General features: G+C 39.2%; 1 protein-coding gene across 1 annotated transcript in view; it reads left to right on the top strand.

Moving 5' to 3' along the window:
- The window catches only part of LOC121289410 (divergent protein kinase domain 1A-like), a 55,397-nt gene that overhangs the window by 13,199 nt on the left and 22,104 nt on the right, over nt 1-20,094 (top strand). Inside the window, exon 2 of the mRNA XM_041208866.1 lies at nt 14,971-15,105. Within this exon, the coding sequence (XP_041064800.1) occupies nt 14,971-15,105 (135 nt within the window). The remainder of the gene's footprint in view (nt 1-14,970; nt 15,106-20,094) is intronic.

Consider the following 20,094-nt stretch of genomic DNA (forward strand, 5'->3'; position numbering starts at 1 on the left):
CAAAACGTAGAGTCAGTCTGGGTAGAAATAAGAAATAACAAGGGAAAGAAGTCCCTGGTGGGAGTAATCTATAGGTCCCCAAACAGTAGTTTAGCAGTAGCAGAGTATAAATGCTGGGAGCATGTAAGAAAGGCACGGCATTAATCATAGGTGATTTTAATATGCATATAGACTGGACTAAATAAATTGGCAAGGGTATCCTCGAGGGAGAGTTCATAGTGTATTACAGATTGTTTTTTGGAGCAATATGTTGTGGAACCAACCAGGGAGCAGGCTATTCTGGATTTGGTTTTGTGTAATGAGATGGGATTAATTAATGATCTCATAATAAAGGATCCTCTAGGGAAGAGTGATCATAGCATGATAGAATTTCAAGTTCAGTTTCAGAGCGAGAAACTTGAGTCCCACACTAGTGTTCTGGAGTTAAACAAAGGTAACTAAATAAGTATGAAGGCAGATTTGGCCCTAGTGGACTGGGCAAGAAGACTACAAGGTAGGACAGTTGATGAACAGTGGCAGATATTCAATTCCTCCAAAGAAAAAGAGGAAGAAAGATGGTAAGAGGGTGAAAAAGCATTCATGGCTAAGCAAGGAAGTTAAAGATAACTTAAAGGCAAAAACTAAGGCATACCAAATTGCAACGGTCAGTGCAGGCTGGAAGATTGGGAAACTTTTAAAGATCAAGAAAGGGTTACTAAAAAAATAATAAAAAGAGCAAAGGTAAATTAAGAAAGAAAATTAGCGCAAAATGTAGAAGCTTTTGCTATCAGTTTTTACAAGTATATAAAAGGAAAGAGTAGCTAAAGTGAATGTTGGTCCCTTGGAGGACGAGACTGCGGAGTTAATAGTGGGGAACGCAGAAATGGCAGAGATGCTTAATCAATATTTTGCTTCAGTTTTCACAGTGGAGGACACTAGTACCACCTGAATAGTAACAGGTAGTGCAGAGGATACAGAGAAGGAAGAACTTAGAACAATCACCATCACTAGAGGAAAAAATAGTTTACTGAGTAAACTATTGGGATTAAAGAGTGACAAGTCCCCAGGACCTGATGGCCTACATCCCAGGGTCTTAAAGGAAGTGGCAGCGGAGATAGTGGATGCATTAATATTCCAAAATTCCCTGGATTCTGGAAAGGTTCCAGTGGATTGGAAAAATGCTAATATAATGCCCTCATTCAAAAAGTGGGGGAGGCAGAAAGCAGGAAACTACAGACCAGTTAGTTTAACGTCCGTTGTTGGGAAATTGTTGGAATACATTTTTAAGGAAGTAGTAATGGGGCATTTGGAAAGTCAAAATGCAATCCATCAGAGTCATCATGGTTTTGTGAAGAGTAAATCATGTTTGACTAATTTACTAGAGTTCTTTGAAGATGTGACAAGCAATGTGGGTGATGGGGATCCTATAGATGTAGTATATCTGGACTTCCAGAAGGCCTTTGATAAGGTGCCGCACAAAAGATTAATACACAAAATATGATCACACGGAGTTAGAGGCAATATATTAGCTTGGATAGAGGATTGGCTAACCAACAGAAAGCAGAGAGTCGGGATAAATTATTTTTCTGGATGGCGAGCTGTAACTAGTGGGGTGCCACAGGGTTCAGTCCTTGGGCCCCAACTATTTACAATCTATATTACTGACTTGGATTCAGGGATAGAAAATACTATAGCTAAATTTGCAGATGACACCAAAATAGATGGGAAAGTAAGTTGCAAGGAAAAAATAAGAAATTTACAAATGAATAGGAACAAGTTAGGTGAATGGGCCAAAATTTGGCAGATGGAGTTTAACGTGGATAAGTGTGAGGTTATCTATTTTGGTTGGAAGTACAAAAAGGCGATTTATTATTTAAATGGAGAGAAACTTCAGAATGCTTCAATGCAGAGGGATCTGGGTGTCCTCGTGCATGAATCACTGAAAGCTAGTATGCAGGTACAGCAGGTAGTAAGGAAGGCAAGTGGAATTTTGGCATTTATTGCTAAAGGGATAGGGTATAAAAATAGGGAAGTGTTGTTGCAACTGTACAAGTACCTGGAGTACTGTGCACAGTTTTGGTCCCCTTACTTGCGGAAGGACGTAGTTGCACGAGAGGAGGTTTGCTACATTGATTCTAGAGATATGAGGCTTGTCTTATGAGGAGAGACTGAGCAGTTTAGGCCTATACTCGCTAGAGTTTAGAAGGAAGAGAGGAGATCTAATTGAGGTATATAAGATGCTAAAGGGGATAGACAAAGTAGATGAGCGGATGTTTCCCCTTGTGGGGCATTCTAGAATGAGAGGCCATAGTTTTAGGCTAAGGGGTGGTAGATTTAAATCAGATGAGGAGGAATTACTTTTCTCAAAGGGTCATGAATCTGTGGAATTCACTACCTCAGTGGATGCCGGGTTGCTGAATAAATTTAAGGGGAAGATAGACAGATTTTTAATTAGTAATGGGTTGAAAGGTTATGGGTAGAGGGTGGGAAATTGGAGTTGAGGCCAAAATGAGATCAGCCATTATCGTAATGAATGGCGGGGCAGGCTTGAGGGGCTGAATTGCCTATTCCTACTCCTAGTTCTTATGTTATAGGACAAGGACAGCAGATGCATGGAAACATTAACTGCAAGTTCTCTCAAGCTACAAACCATCATGACTTGGAACACCGCTCCTTTACTGTCACTGAGTCAAAAACCTGGAACTCCCTTCCTTACAGCATTGTGGATGTACTGACACCACACGGATGCAGTGGCAGCTCATTACCACCTTGAGGGCAATTAGGGATGGGCAATAAGTGCTCCAGTGACACTCTGATCCCAGGAATGAATTTAGAAAAAAACTACCGCATTCTTTAGATGCATTTACTTTGTGCATTAAGATTAAGATAAAGTTGCAAGTGACATTCACAGTACTGAAATGAATAAATCCTTCAAACAGAAATAATGGTCCTGCACCACTGTGTTAGGGGAGAAATGTGAAAACCTAGATAAAATAATAGAAGATGTGAGGATGAATACATATTCTAACCTTTTTGTGTGATTACCCTAGGTGCTCGGAGAGTAGAACTCTCCCTCTGGTTGAATGAGTGATTTAGTGTCCAAGATTGGCTAGATTGTAACTCTTTCGAGTACAAACCCGTTTCCATCTGTTTCAGATGAAGTTACATTGTTTCATAGTTTGCCATTGTGAGATTTGAACTCTTGATCTTGGGGTTACAAACCCAGTACCATAACCATTTGGCTATTTAGGCCAAGCTTTATAAGACTAATTTGTAACTCTTTTGAGTACAAACACGTTTCCATCTGTTTCAGATGAAGTTACATTGTTTCATAGTTTGCCATTGTGAGATTTGAACTCTTGATCTTAGGGTTACAAACCCAGTACCATAACCATTTGGCTATTTAGGCCAAGCTTGGCTAGATTGTAGCTCTTTCGAGTACAAACATGTTTCCATCTGTTCCTATTCAGATGAAGTTACATTGTTTCATAGGTTGCCATTGTGAGATTTGAACTCTTGATTTTGGGGTTACAAACCCAGTACCATAACCACTTGGCTATTTAGGCCAAGCTTGGCTAGATTGTACATGATCTGCAGTAGCAATAGGCTTAATTGGTTCAATGTCCTTCTCGCATTTCATGTTTTATGCCCTCCTGCTGGAAGGATACTGTTTTGCTTTTCACAACAGATGAATGACTTCTTTACCAAGTTAAGCATGTCCAAACTGGTCAGTCACTGTCGTTTTAAAAATAGAAATCACCAGATTACAGGAACTTTGCTGCAAAAGCAGAACAGATGTCCTGCTTCACTTGCATAGTTTGTCACTTGAACCCCAAGAACATTCTGCAGCTTCATAAGTGCGTGACTCACCCATCTGACATTCTATGTGCAGTGTTTAATTAATTAAGAATAAAATATCCATGTGTGTTTTCCTAAAAGCTGTGCAGTTGGTTACAGCACTGAAGGAGTCCATTTGGCCCACTATCTGTGCTGGCCCTCTGAAGGAGCAGTTGAATGCCTCTACTGATCCTGCCTCCACTGCACACTCGGGCAATGCATTCCTGATCCTAACTACTCACTACGTGAAAAAGTTTTTCCTCATGTCCTCATTATTTCTTTTGCCGATTACCTTAAATCTGTGCCCTCTGGTTCTCGATCCTTCCACCAATGGGGTCATGTGTCTGGACAGAGCAAATAAGGAGAAACCTCATGATTTTTGAACAAAAAACAGAAAATGCTGGAAAAACCCAGCAGGTCTGGCAGCATTTGTGGAGAGAGAAATAGAGTTAACGTTTCAAGTCCGTATGGCTTCTTCAGAGCTTTGAAGAAGAGTCATACAGACTTGAAATGTTAATTCTGTTTCTCTCTACACAGATGTTGCCAGACCTGCTGTGTTCTTCCAGCATTTACTGTTTTTATTTCAGATTTTCAGCATCTGGAATATTTTGCTTTTACCATGATTTTTGAATCCCTCTGTCAAATCTCCTCTCAATCTTCTCTTTTCCAATGGAAAACAGTGACAACTTTTCCAATCTTGCTACATAATTGGTTACAGGAATGAGGAATTTCATTATTGTGAATCTATTCTGCATTGTCTCTTAGTGCCTTCAAGTCCTTTGTGGTGCTCGAAACTAGACGCAAAACTCCAGTTGAGGCCAAACCAATGTTTTACACAGGTTTAACATGACTTCCTTGCTTTTGTACTCTATGCCCCTATTGATAAAGCCCAGGATGCGATATATTTTATTAACCACTCTCTCAACATGCCCTGTCACCTTCAACGATTTATACATATATGTTCTGCTCCTGCACTCTTTTTAGAATTGTACCCTTTATTTTGCCTCTCCATGTTCTTTCTACCAAAATGAATCACTTCACACTTCTCTGCATTAAATTTGATCTACCACTTGTCTACCCATTCCATCAACCTGTCTGTCTTTTTGAAGTTCTACATTATCCTTCTCATGGTTCACAATACTTCCAAGTTTCGTATCATCCACACATTTTGAAATTGTGTTCTGTACATCAAGCTGTAGGTCATTAATATAGATCAGGAAGAGTAGGGGTTCTAACATCGATCCCTGCAGAACTCCTCCACAAACCTTCCTCCAGTCTGGGGGGGGAAAAAAAGCATTCACCACTACTCTTTGTTTCCTGTCACTCGGCCAATTTCTTATCAATGTAGCTACTGTCTGTTTTATTCCATGAGCTCTAACTTTGCTTGGGTCTGTTATGCAGCACCTTATCGAATTCTTGAATGATCTTTAACAGCAGCTCTGAGATTTTAATTATTCAATTTAATCAGATTGCAGCTGGTGGCATAACAGTGGGAGCTAATGGAAAGATTATAATTATGGTGAGAAAGGGAAAGAAACCATGAAATATGGGACTAAGGCTTAAGTTCACGTGGGTTTTTTTTAATCAAAGCTACAATTTGTTTTTACATTTCTTGTAGAATTTTAAGTGTCGTTTTGGATTCTCAAGAGAGATCAATTGGTTTTTATTCGGTCTGTTTTTTTTAATGTAATTAATCATAGCACTGTTCAATAGGATAGTATCTTGCATAGCTGATGTGGTGCTGTCAGCCATGATCCAGTGGTAGCGCGCTCACCTATTAAGTTAGAAGGTTGTGGGTTCAAGTCTCGCTAGAAGACTTCAGGCCATAATTCAGGCTCACATTTCACTGCAGTTTTAAAGGAATGCTGTACTGCTGGATCTTTTGGATGAGATGTTAAACTGTCCCATCTACCCTGTCAAGTGGACACAAAAGATCCCATGACCCTATTCATTGAAGAGCAGGGGAGTTCAGCTGATGCAATGGCCAATATTTATCCCTAAACCAATACTCCTGGTCATTTATCCTACAGCTCTTTCTAGGACTTCTGTGTGTAAATTAGCTGCTGTGTTTCCTTATATTACAACAAGGAAAACATGACAAAAATACATACTTTGCTTGTTAAGTGGTTTTGGATGTTCTGAAGTTATGACTGATGTCGAATAAACTCTTCTCTCTCTTTCTCTTCTCTGTCCATCTTCCTTTCTCTTTCTTCCAAAACCACTCACGCTTTCCATACACATACACGCACATACTTTGTGTACCAGGACTCATTAAGTAAACTGATGTGTAGAATGGGCATTCAAACAAGATAACAGCGATGCCAGCACCTTAAGGAAGTATTTGAGGTGGAGCAAATTAAAGCGAGGGCACAATCAAGAAGATGGGACAAAGAAATTTGATTCCTTTTTGAGCATATTTTCACCTATGAAGAGTCAGTCTTGAATAGTAGTCAAAATGAAGGATATCCCCAAACAAAGGTTGTAGTTGCCTTTGTAAAGAATTGAAGTTTTTATACTTGATTTAATTTTAGTGCTTTTTTTTTTTAAACCAAGTAAAGAGTTGTTTTGCTGCTTTCTTCAGCAAATACATACTTCTCCCAGGCCTGAATGTATCAGGCAAAAACATATGAACATCAGTCCTGGTGAAATTCCAAGTCTGGTTAGCATTATAACACGTGGAATACGTATGTATAATGATACTGAGCAGGCCAACAAATATAGTATGCTCTGACACAGCAAGATTTTTGTTTTAAAGTGGAAGATCTCTATAGCACCCTTACACAGGGCTTCTTCACTGTACACAATCTTTGATTTGGAATTAACCTAATTTTAAAAAATTGTGAAGGGTACATTGGCAGTCACTACTTTCAAATTGAATTTATTGCATGCAAATTTCCCTATATTGGAATTGCAACTGACTGATAGCAACTGCCCTACTAAAGTAATGATTTAACCATTTAATCATCCATACTACTTACAACTGGGTATTACTTTAAAATTTTATGGCATTTGTATATGCCGGAGTGATTTCAGAATATAAAGAACACATTTTGATTATCAGAGTTTCATTTGCGGGATTTATTTCAGCATTGGGAACTCTTGAGTGCTTCCCTGCTTTTTAACCCCCATTTAGTCTTTTAGACCATATTTAGATTGGATGTCATGGCTGTATTAAAGTTGTGGGCGTCTAGAAGTTTATACTATTTTTCCAGGGTTTCTGCAGCTCTTCCACAGAAGTTAAGCACTTAAATTGGAAAGTCCCAATGGAAACTAGCCCACAATTAGCATTGGACTAACTGATTTATAGTTATTCAGTCTATCCTTCACTTCTACAAGATTGTTACATCAGCTCCTCCTTTGACTTTCAACAGCATGGGGAGCAAGCCAGCAGGACATGATGTGCACACTTTTTCAAAATCATGTCCTTTGCTGCAAAGAAAGATGAGATTAAAAGAGTAAGATGAGAGAATTTTTAAAGTTATTTAAATTTTTAAAAACTCCAACAATAGTTCAAATCTGAAGGAACGAAACTCCACATTTGTATGTTAGTTCTCAGTACCAGAGAAGCTGTATGACCGTAATCAAGATTTATCACGGTGTAAAATTTCACTTACACTGTAATGGAAAAACCCAAACATTTTCTGGAGAGTATAGTGGGTATCTAGTGAGTGAGAACCCAACTTCACATGTCCTCTGTGTTTTGGGGCTGAGTCAGTTGGCTAGATAAAGATATAGCAAAGCTTCCAGAGGAGCAGGAAACTCAGACAGCAAATTCCTGATTTCTGAGTTTAACTGTGCGTGTGCAGCCACTGGAAGTTACTGCCTAATTTGCCAAGTCCTGTTCAAAGAAAAGTTACTTCATATTGCTCCATAGTTATTAATGTTTTAACTCCCCAGTTCTGATTTTGAATGTTTTGTGCGTTCACAAGCATACTACTTAATTCTAATTCCAATTTTTTTTTCAGACTACTTAACTTGATTCTTTTTTCTGGACTTTTTAATTAGCTTTTTGCTATCCCTTGTTTCTTCTATAACAGTTTTTATCTCAACTTCATAGCCCATTTCATTCTTTCTGCTTTGATTATATTTTCTCGCTGCTTATTTCAAAAATTTTAATAATCTAGCTCTGTCTTATTTTACTCCAACAGATGGTTTAAATCCTCCTGCTTTGCTTTACTTATCCTCTCATTGGTACTTTTTCAGATCAGCTGAAATGTACCACCCTTGCCACCACCCCCCCACCCCACACACACACACACACACACACACACGTACTTTGCTGCAAAGCTGAGATTAAAAGAGCAAGATGAGACACTTTTTAAAATTATTTCAGTTTTTAAAATCTTCAACAATAATTCAAATCTGAAGGAACGAAACTCCACATTTGTATGTTGGCTCTCAGTACCACAGAAGCTGTATGACAGTAAGCAAGATTTATTACGGTGTAAAAATCCACTTACACTGTAATGGACAAGCCCAAACATTTTCTGAAGAGTATACTATATCATCCTCTAGAGTTGTTTTTGCTCTTGGAATCACATTTCCCTATAATACTAGCATTAATCTTTCTCCTGGCATTTAAGCAGCAAAAGTGGTCAACTTACCAGGACAAGGTGCAAGAAGGCTCTGTACCAAACGTTCAGCAGAGGCTACTATACCCATGAGGGCATTGACCTTCCAGCATTATCTGGAGCTGAATGGGAAGAATGATGGTTCCAGTGACATATCTCCCATTCAGGTCCCATTAATAAGTCCAGCCAGATGGTCATTCATCAACACGTTTCCAGAGTACTATAGAATTTGAAACAAGCAGATCAGCCATGATCTTATTGAAGTGGAACACGCTCGGGGGTGGGGGGGGAAGGGGTGGGGGGGTGTGGATGCTGAATAGCCTACGTCTTCTATTTCATATATTCGTATGACCTGTTTTCTTCGGACTTAATTCATCTTCATCAAGGTTTGCATCTACTCTTCAAATTATATATCTGTATATACATGGGACTGAGAGTGCAGCGAAGAGCAAAAATACCATATCTGTCTTGTGGTACAAAATGTCACTGTCATGGTTACCCAAGAGCTAGCCATTTTTTAGAAGAATAATTCAAACTGACCCAATATAAAAGAATGACAAAATAATAACAATCTACTATATAACCTGCACAATCTCTGAATGTTGGCTTTACACAGGACCTGCATCCTAATGTATTGGCATGTTTGGTGCATAATGTTCCCTGATCTGTGTTTAACCCACTCTGCCAAGAACCCAAAGCAGCCAACCCAGTGCATGAAGCGCCGCTGACTGACTAGTTTATGCTGCTGTATTAGGAAAATGTATGCATTCTCTTCTTGCTCGACGCAGTTGGATATTGTGGACTATGAAGAGTCTGCAGTGAAAGTTGGAGCTCCAGTTTGCCTTCAACGTCTGTTTAGCTATGTGGTGTGATAATTCCAAATTGACATCTATCATATCCTGAAATTACAATGAGTATATCCCTGGTAGGATGGATCTAATGTAGACATAAGGTCAGGTATTGGTTCTTTGCTGATGAAATGTCTAGAAAAAATAATCTCTTTTAAATCCTACCTGCTGACACTTAACAACAACAACAACAAAAGCCAAAATGGACACCACTCCTGACACCTGTATGAGCTCAAATGCTTGGAAGGAGAGTTTATACAGAATTACAACAAAGAAACTTAGAAATATTCTGCTCAACCGTTCTGTGTTGGTGTTTGTGCTCCACATGAGCGGCAGTCCTAATTTCATTTGCCTGCTATGTTCCCATATACTCACTGTCCTTTTGAGGATTATATACATAGGATATATAGCAACAGAAATGGGGCATTTGGCCCAACCAGTCCATGCTGACTTGATGCTTGACTCGAGCCACCTCATCTTTCTCATCCGAAACTATTATCCCTCTGTTCCCTTCTTTTACTTGTCTAGGCTTGGACTTAAATGCATATATATGTTATTTGCTTCAGCTATTCTTTGTGATAGCAAGTTCCACATTCCCACCGCTTTTTGGGTTAAAAAATTTGTTCTGAATTCCCTACCGGATTTCTTGATGGCTGTCTAATATTGATGATCTCTAGTTATGGTCTTCTGCACAATAAGAAACATTCCGTTTGTCTCCACTCCTATCCAAACCTTTCATAATTTTAAAGACCTCTGTCAGGTTGACTCTGCCTTTTTTCAAGAGAAAAGGGACCCAGCTTGTTTATCCTGTCCTACCCAAGAATTTCTGGCGTGATCCTTGTAAATCTTCTCTACACTGTTTCCAGTGTCTATATCCTCTTTATAATATGGTGACCAGAACTGCACACAGTAGTCTCTGTGGCCTAACAAAGGTTCCATACAGTTTTGGCATAACATAGAGTCACAGAGGTCTTTAGCACAGAAAAAGGCCCTTTGGCCCATCGAATCTGCGCCAGTCAAACAAGTACCAAACTATTCTAATCCCATTTTCCAGCACTAGGCCCATAGCCTTGTATGCCATGGCATCGCAAGTGCACATTCAAATACTGCTTAAATGTTATGTGGGTTTCTACCTCTACCACCCTTTCAAGCAGTTAGTTCCAGATTCCCACCACACTCTGGGTGAAAAAATTCTTCCTCTCATCCCCTCTAAACCTCCTGCCCCTTACCTTAAATCTATGCCCCCTGGTTATTGATCCCTTCATCAAGGGGAAAAGTTCCTTTCTGTCTACCCTATCTATGCCCCTCATAATTTTATACACCTCAATCTTCTCTTCTCCAGGGAAAATAACCCCAGTCTATCCAATCTCTCCTCATAACTAAAACTCTCCAGCCCAGGCAACATCTCCTCTGCACTCTCTCTAGTGTAATCACATCCTTCCTATAATGCAGATTCCAGGACTGCGCACAAAACTCTAGCTGTGGCCTAACCACCGTTTTATACAGTTCCAGCATATCCTCCCTGCTCTTATATTCTATGCCTCAGCTAATCAAGGCAAATATCCCATATGCCTTCTTAACCACCTTACTTACCCTGTCCCACTACCTTAATCCCTACCTTTCAATCCTAACTTTTTTTTGTTCCTAGATGTTGTTTTCCTTTAGTAGGGATTCTATTATTTTTCTGCCATTAACATTAAGCTGCCTGTCTATAATTCCCTGGACATGTTCAGACCTGTTGCTCTACATCTACATCAACTGTAAGAAAAGTGAATTCCAGAGTTTCACAATCTTCTGTGTAAAAAAAAAAACCTTCCACCTGCTCTTACATTTAATCCCATACCTATGTTCCTTCATTCTAGAATGCTTAACTAATGGGCTTAATTGTTTCTATCTATTCTGACCTACCCCTTCATGATTTTTTTTAATACCAGTAGATGTAGTACACTTGAATTCCCAAAAGTCATTCAATAAGGTGCCACACAAAAGGTTAATGCACAAGACACCACTCATGGAATTGGGATTGACATATTACCATGGATAGAGGATTGGTAAATGGACAAGAAGCATTAATGGACAGAAAGCAGAGAGTAGGGTTAAATGGGGCATTTTCAAGCTGTGACTAGTGGAGTATTGCAAGGATTAGTACTGGAGCATCAGCTACTTACAATCTATATTAATGAGTTAGACAAAACGAGAGTAATGTATCTGGGATGCTAGACAGTACAAAGCTAGGTGGGAATGCAAGCTTTGAGGAGGACACACTGCAAAGAGATATGTACAGGTTAAGTGAGTGGGCAACAAGGTGGCAGATGGAGTATATTGTAGGGAAGTGTGTGGTTATTCACTTTGGTTTTAAGTTTAGCAAAGCAGAATACTTTTTAAAAGGTGTGAAGCTTGTAATTGTTGATGTTCAGAAAGACATTGGTGTAACTCTTTCGAGTACAAACACATTTTCATCTGTTCCTATTCAGATGAAGTTACATTGTTTCATAGTTTGCCATTGTGAGATTTGAACTCTTGATACTCTTTCGAGTACAAACCTGTTTCCATCTGTTTCAGATGAAGTTACATGTTTCACAATTTGCCATTGTGAGATTTGAACTCTTGATCTTGGGGTTACAAACCCAGTACCATAACCACTTGGCCATTTAGGCCAAGCCAATATGTTTCCATCTGTTCCTATTCAGATGAAGTTACATTGTTTGCCATTGTGAGATTTGAACTCTTGATAGCTCTTTCGAGTACAAACACGTTTCCATCTGTTCCCATTCAGATGAGGTTACATTGTTTCATAGTTTGCCATTGTGAGATTTGAACTCTTGATCATGGGGTTACAAACCCAGTACCATAACCACTTGGCTATTTAGGCCAAGCAAAAGATGATGTAACTCTTTCGAGTACAAACATGTTTCCATCTGTTCCTATTCAGATGAAGTTACATTGTTTCATAGTTTGCCATTGTGAGATTTGAACTCTTGATCTTGGGGTTACAAGCCCAGTACCATAACCACTTGGCTATCATACCAGAACTAAGACATTGGTGTACTTGTACATGCTGTACCTGCATACTAACTTTGTGTACACAAAGCAATTAGGAAGGCAAATGGCATGTTTCCCTTTATTGTAAGGGGATTGAAGTATGAGAATTAAGATGTCTTGCTATGATTGTATGGGGCTTTGGTGAGATCATACCTGGAATACTGCAGTATTGAATTCCATATTTAAAGAAGGATATATTTGGCATTAAAGGCAGCTCAATGGTGAAGGTTCACTAGATTGGTCCCTGGGATGAGAAGGTTGTGCTACGATGAGATGCTGAGTAAATTGGATCCATATTCACTGAAGGGGCCTTACAGGATAGGCACTGAGGTTGTTTCTCCTAGCTGGAGAATCTAGAACTAGGGGAGGGGGTACATTTTCAGGAATAAGGGGCCAATCATTTAGCACTTGGATGAGAAATTTCTTCACTCAAAGGGTTGTGAATTTTTGGAATTCTGTACCCCAGAGAGTTGTTGGATATACCATCATTGAGCATATTTAAGACTGAGATAGACAGATTCTTGGTGTCTCAGGGCATCGAAAGATTGGAGGAGTGGGCAGGGAAGCCCAAGATAAAACCATAGAAAAGTTACGCACAGAAGGAAGCCATTTGGCCCAGCTTGTCCATGCCAGCCCGAGGACACCGAGATGCCCTTTCTAATCCCACCTTCCTGCACCTGGCCCTCAGCCCTGCAGCTTACAGCACTTAAGGTGCAGATCCAGGTACTTTTTAAAAGAGTTTAGAGGTTCTGCTTCTACCACTAACTTGGGCAGCGAATTCCAGACACCCACTACCCTCTGCATAAAAGAAGTTCTTCCTCATGTCCCCCCTACACCCTCTGCCACTTACCTTGAATCTATGTCCCCTGGTTCTAGAATTCTCCACGGGAAACAATTTTATCCTGTCCACTCTATCTATTCCCTTCATAATTTTGTGCATCTCAATCAAGTCACCTCTCAGCCTTCTTTGTTCTAAAGAAAATAACCCCAACCTATCCAATCTCTCCGCGTAGCTACACTTTTCTAACCCTGGCAACATTCTTGTAAACCTCCTCGGCACTCTCTCCAGAGCTGTTACGTCCTTTCTGTAATGTGGTGACCAGAACGGCACACAATACTCCAGTTGTGGCCTCACCAGTGTTTTATACAATTCCAACATTACTTTTATATTCTGTACCTCTGCCAATGAAGGAGAGCATTTCGTATGCCACCTTTTCAACCTTGTCTACTTGAACTGCTGCCTTTAGGGACCTGTGTACTTGTACACCAAGATCTCTCACTTCATCTACCCGTCTTAGTATATTCCCATTTATTTTGTAACCTCTGTAACTGTTTGGCCTTCCTAAATGTATGACCTCACACTTTTCTCTATGTTAAAATCCATCTGCCACTTTACCGCCCACGCTACCAACCCATCCATATCGTTTTGGAGATTATGGCTATCCTCTACACTATCCACTACTCGCCCAATCTTTGTGTCATCTGCAAATTTCCTAATCATGCCCCCCACGTTCACGTCCAGTTTTCCTCTCCCGGAGGACATTAGTGAACCAGATGAGCTTTTATTACAATCCAGTATTTCCATGATCACCATTAATGAGACCAGCATTTCTTTTCAGATTTATTAATTAAATTTGAATTCCCCAGCTGCTGTGGGTGTTGGACTCATGTCTCCAGAGTCTGGAACTCTGGATTATTAGCCCAGTAAAATAATCACAATGCTTCCACCCCCTGAAGTACATGTATGTTTAAAAAAAGAAGTATGTTTGGGGACAGAAGAAGCAATTTTTAGTACAAAGCTCATACTTTGAAAGGCAAACTATAAATATTGTACATCAGCCATTTTAAGTTAACAATTAGTAAAACCAAAGCAGATGCAAGCTTAACCTGTTTTTCAGTAGCTAAGTACTACTCTGTGTTCTTCATTACACCCTGAAGAAGTAACACAGTGATCACAGCTTAAACAGAGTGTACATTTTTATCATGTGCTGTAAAGTTGAGACCTTAGACTCCTCTGGTCTTCAGTAATGGATGCAATAGTTTATTTGCTGATATCTGCTGTCATTATGAATGAGGCCATTGTTCAGTGTAATTTAGTAATTACTAAAGGTTTTACTAGGTGATAATCAGTAGCTTGATAAGTAAAGAGAGCACCCTTCAAAGTCCCACCTCCTCCATTCCACCTAGGGAAATTACAAATAAAGGAAAATATTGTCTTTTTGAGTTATTTATCAGCATAACTATTACAACCCTTAGAACAGCTCAGGTACACAGGAATACGGACCCAAAAAACATCTTGGAAAAGCAGCTGTAAATAGCCAAGTACATCCTTAAATTGGTGCATGAGTTCTTGATAGAATTTTGCAGCTCACTATTTTTGGTGTAACACAATCAACTTACTTTCTTTGCACTCTGCACACAACGCAACTCAATCAGCCATGATCATATTGAATGATGGAGCAGGTTCGACGGACAGTATGGTTCTTTTTCTTATGTTATTCTATTCTATATTCTCTTCTGTTCTACCAAATCAATCATGTACATACAAGGGATTGATCCTCAAACCACTGGATTCCTATAACTCCAAGATGGCTTGTATTTTTTTTAAAATGAGCACGTTTTAAAATAGTTTGGGTGCATAATTTGTTCTGAAGTTAATAATTTGGGAAAAAATGCTATTTTTATGCTTACAGGCCCGCTTACCATGTGTACGTGTCAAGTACCTCTTCTTTTCATGGCTCGCAGTCTTTGTTGGCAGTTGGGTAGTGTATGTCCAGTACTCCACTCATACAGAATTGTGCCGGGCCCATGACTGCAAGAAAATAATTGTAAGTAGCAATATGTATGTTCTAGTTATTGATAGGGTATCTGCTGTATTGTTGAAGTGCATTAAATGTATTAAATCTAAAAGAAAAATTAATATTTTATCTGTTATTATGGTTTTATTATTCTGTATTATTTCAAATGCTAAATGAGACTCCTCGCGGCATTATAATTAATATCTTGCTTATGAAATGTAAAGAAGGTATGGCAATAGTATAAGATGGTATGGCAATAGTATTTGAAAAGAACTTAGTGTGCATGTTGTGCAGTGGTTCTTTTTTATCATCATTAAATTACAAACCAACTGAGCTCACGGAGACTTATACCAAATTTATATCTTTATAATGTGTCTCCACTCTTCTAGTGTTAACTGCTACGTGGTTCCCATCTGCCTTTCAGTTATTTGTTCATGTTTATTCATCACAATCCTCGTGTGAATCTGATACATGTTCTTATTATAGATGTCTCTGGTCCTTGAAAATAGATGAGCCCCACACATACCCATATTGTAATATGAACAGAACATATGATACTTGGGACAGCAAAATTCATATGAAAATTGGATACAGATTATGCTTACTATCCTAAGTAAGTTGCTGTGCTTCGCTTGGAATCAGTCCAAGTGCTGAAGAGACTTCTCTACTTCTGAGCCTGGCTGCAACATGTTATTCCCGGAAGATTCCTTTCCTGGCTTCCCAGTGTTTCTGCATAAAGACAATCTATTCGCTTGCAACAATGGCATAATGCAGAGCAGCTTTGAAATAGAACACTACATCCATTTCTGCAAATAAACTATGAACTTTTCACTTTTGTGTAATTTGATTGTTATTGAAGCTTCTGTAACAGTTTAAATGGATTGATGTGCTGTGTGGTCATACTGCTGAGCAGCAGGCTTGTCAAAAATGTTGTGGTAAATTCTTGTCATTCTGAGACCTTTATTTTCTTCCAAATAGCAACAGGCTCCAGGTTTCTGTTTCACCTCCAACAAATCCACATCAAACTCTCCAGCAAAAATGCAACTTCAGTGAAATATAAACAACTGTTGTTTAACTATATCGATCCAAAGCAGAACAATACAGACCACAACTTACTGTCACTATGGAGAAACTGAGAGTTTTCTAAGTCGTCAGCATTTTGAGAGCACTTCCCCGTTGTTATGTAAATGTAACCTTGAATAGTTCCTGTTTCCAGCTCCGGTATACTCTTATGTTATTTTCTCTTCTCGCTCGTTCACAACAGCTTGGTTGTCCTCGGAATTTGGAAGTGTTTGCCAGCAATTCAGGTAGATTTGTTTTATCATTTTCTTGAAATTCACATTATTTCTTGGAATTATGTAGCAAACATGTTCAATTAATTGGAAAACCTATTAGTAGATGAGAAAGTTTGCAATATTGTCCATATTACTGCCGCTTTGCAATTTGCTAAATTGGTACACTGTTCTTATGTGTAGTAGAGTGTGCATTTATGTATGTGAATTAGGTTATTAAAATGTGAGCAGAAGTAATGTCCCTGAATTTATTTTTTTTAACAGGAAGGATTGTATATTAATGCATTTGTTCTTTCTCTATCCAAAGGTTAATCAGCATGATATCGTCACAGCTTGAGGACCATCTGGAGTAACAAGGAAGTACTGTCTGCTTGATATTTGCTGTGCACAATGGCATATTTTTTAGAATTTGCCAGCAAATGTCTGTGTATGTATCTAGCTGCACAACAGGGTAGCATCAACCAGGTATTATACAGGAGGCAGTGCTATCGAATGTAGCCTGCAGCAAGGATGAAGAGCCATGAATTGCACGTTGGGTGGTTTACCCACTGAAACATCCTGCAGTCATTGATGTCTCTTTAGGTGCCGAACCACACAATTCACCATGAGAGGAACTATCAGCCACAACTGCTCAAGCCTATTGAAAGTGGAGAATGCAAAGATGGTAGCACTGGATCGCTCACAATGCTGACCCAGGAGATGGAAAGAGCCTAAGAAAGAGAATTATATCACCCGACTCTAAATTGCAAGTCCATAGAAAGGGACCACATTCACAACAAACACTTCATGTATTTAGCACCATGTGTTCATTCACCCATAGTGAATCATATGCCAAAAGGGGAGCAATATTTATGCAATTATTCTAACATTTCCACATATTACGTGGGAGGCGCTGCAATTGAAGGTAGCCTGCAGTAAAGAAGGAGAATAAGAAGTAGTCGAAGGCCTCCACTCAGCTTGCTGTTCAAGTGTAAAATGTGGGGAACTATAAGAAAGTTGTGGCAATTGGGACATAATGTTACAAGGAATTCAGAAACAAGGAATAGTGCACTTGGGAACAAGAAAATGTTGGTCAATCACTAACCGTATGGTTATTGGAACCCGGGACATCAGATCTCCAGCGTGTGTTATGAGGAAGGATGAGTAACTCTCTTTATTATCATCATTGATGACCCAAACAAGGGCTATACACCTCAGGGTGTGTGTCAGTATTTTAAATCTATGCATCAGAGCCAACAGCCATATTACTGGGGCCCCAAGCACTTAGCTTGTCCTATTGTCTCTTAAAGAGGGCAAATGTGCCCTAAAGAGGGATGAGGAAGAATTGAAGTTTAGGCCATGGATTACGCTGCTTCCTAAACAGGATACTTTCATGGGGCCTGTGGTGAGGGAGCAGTGCCTATTATTGATTCCTTCCTTTCAAACGGCCTGTTTGCTATTTGTGAGATGTCTATTTGACTGGCTACTTACCCTGCTTGATTACAATAGCTAGAGTCCTGGAGATCCTCTGACTTGACCAGATTCAAGCTGATTTAGGGAATGGAAAAGTCCATGCCACAGAGATTGTGAGATCTTTGTGAGCAACTTATATCAAGATCAGTGGCAAGCTCCATTATTTGAGGATACGTGGTCTTTGTTAAATTGTGCATGTGGAAAATGTTACTGAGCTGGACAATCACACATATACCCTACATATAAATTTGCACTGAATGTTGTGTTGGAATATGCCACTGTTGAACATATTTATTGTTATGCACAATGTATGTTAAGAAAGGTAAAAAATTGTTTCAGTTTCAGTTAGGTTATGTTTATGAACCTTGGTGCCTGAAAGTCTGGATAGACTGGTGACTAAAATGTTTCAGGTCTTTTGAGTTTGTTTGTATATATACATTTATTGAGGCCTTACAACCCCTGAAGTAGAAGAGATAAGTGAAAAGAGGTTGAAAGTTCAGTGATTCTGGGGAAAAAAAATAAAGTAGAAAAGCTTCACTGTTGCCTACTGACAATGATCCAGGGACACAGACCCAGAAAAAACAGGAGTTGAGAGACAGGGTGTTCAGAGTGTGTTTCAGAGATGGAGAAGACAGGGATTGTAAGCATTCTGATAAGAAAAACTGCAAGGCTAGTGGGTCAGTAGTTAACAGAATAATCAGTGATGGGACTCAGTAAAGTTTAGTGGCGGTGCTACTGGAAGACTGAGTTTATAGAATTTATTTGTTTGCTCTGCAGTTGAAGAAACTGAGTTTAGAGTGCAGTTATGGGATGTCTCGGGGAGAGCTAAGAGTTGAGTGAGAAGCATCAAGTGAATGCTCCGGAATTCACTGAAAAAGAAAACTAATTGCAACTGTGCCAGTCCCAAGCAAGAATCCTTTTGTGTCAAGCTAGTGGTAACTTTTCACTGGTTTATGTGTCTATAAAGATATTGCTGGGTTAAAGGAATAATTGGAATTTGAATCATCTTTGTACTGCGATCCTTCAAACCTTTTTCTCTGGTGTAATATAGTTTCTTGTTTTAATAAATATTATATTCTTTGTATTAAAAGTTCATCAGCAGATTCCTGTGGATTTGTTCAGTAACTTTCTTTCATGGTTTCTTTAATAAAAAAGCTAGGGATCTATCAAGCCAGGTTTCACTCTGGGATTTGATTTGTCCAGTATTGACAGCAACTAGGATTGTAACATTATTACTGTCTGAATGTTGCCATTTCCTGTTTTTCACTGTTTCAATAAAACATTTTAATGGCAGTTGTAATATTCTCACTTTGTTACTCTTATTGGTGAATTTGTATCAAGGGACACTGCAGTACTGTTCAAAGGGGAGCCAGCCATACCATGTACATCAGGAATGAACAGTTTCTGGCCTAACAGACATGCCACGTAAAATTGATTATGGTCAGGGCATAGACTAGAATTGTGAGGAAGTCAGTTCAGCAGAGTTTTGCATTTTCAGTAAGAAAAGGCACTTGCAAATTAAATGTAGATATCCGCTTGCAAATCTATACAACAAAATCTGCTTTTCTAACTATGCAATTATGCACTGTTTTGCCTTTTGGAAGGTTACAGTTGATGGAAGTAGAATTTGTGAGTATTAACAACCTAAAAATGCCACATGACATGGATCTTCGACCTGCAAATTGTAACAGTATATTGGATATTTTATATCTCAGTTTGGGCTCTGCCAGGGCCACTCAGCTTCTGACCTCATTACAGTAGATACCGGGAGGATGTTTCCACTTGTGGGAGAGACTAGAACTAGGGGACACAGTTTAAAATGAAGAGATCTCCCTTTTAAGATGGAGGTGGTGTTTTTTTTTTCTCTCTGAGGGTCATTAGTCTGTGGAATTCTCTTGCCAAGAGCAGTGGAGACTGGGTCATTGAATTTATTCAACACAGAGTTAGATAGATTTTTGATAGACAAGGTAGCCAAGGGTTATGGGGGGCAGACAGGAAGGTGGAGTTCCTGATCAGCCATGATCTAACTGAATGGTGGAGCAGGCTCAAAGGCCAAATGGCCTACTTCTGCTCCTAAGTCCTTTGTTCCTATTTTGTACAAATGCATTGGTCCACAGCCTTGATGGTGAAAGAAGGTAAACAAGGGGAAAACTAATATTTCCACCCGCTTGAAGTCGAATAAGTCCACCTACTTGATGTAATCTAGAAACATTCACATTTCACTACAGACCATAACAGTGCTATAATTACACAATTCCTTGTCACAATTTTTTTA

Source organism: Carcharodon carcharias, chromosome 16 (assembly GCF_017639515.1).
Source record: "Carcharodon carcharias isolate sCarCar2 chromosome 16, sCarCar2.pri, whole genome shotgun sequence".
NCBI lineage: Eukaryota > Metazoa > Chordata > Chondrichthyes > Lamniformes > Lamnidae > Carcharodon > Carcharodon carcharias.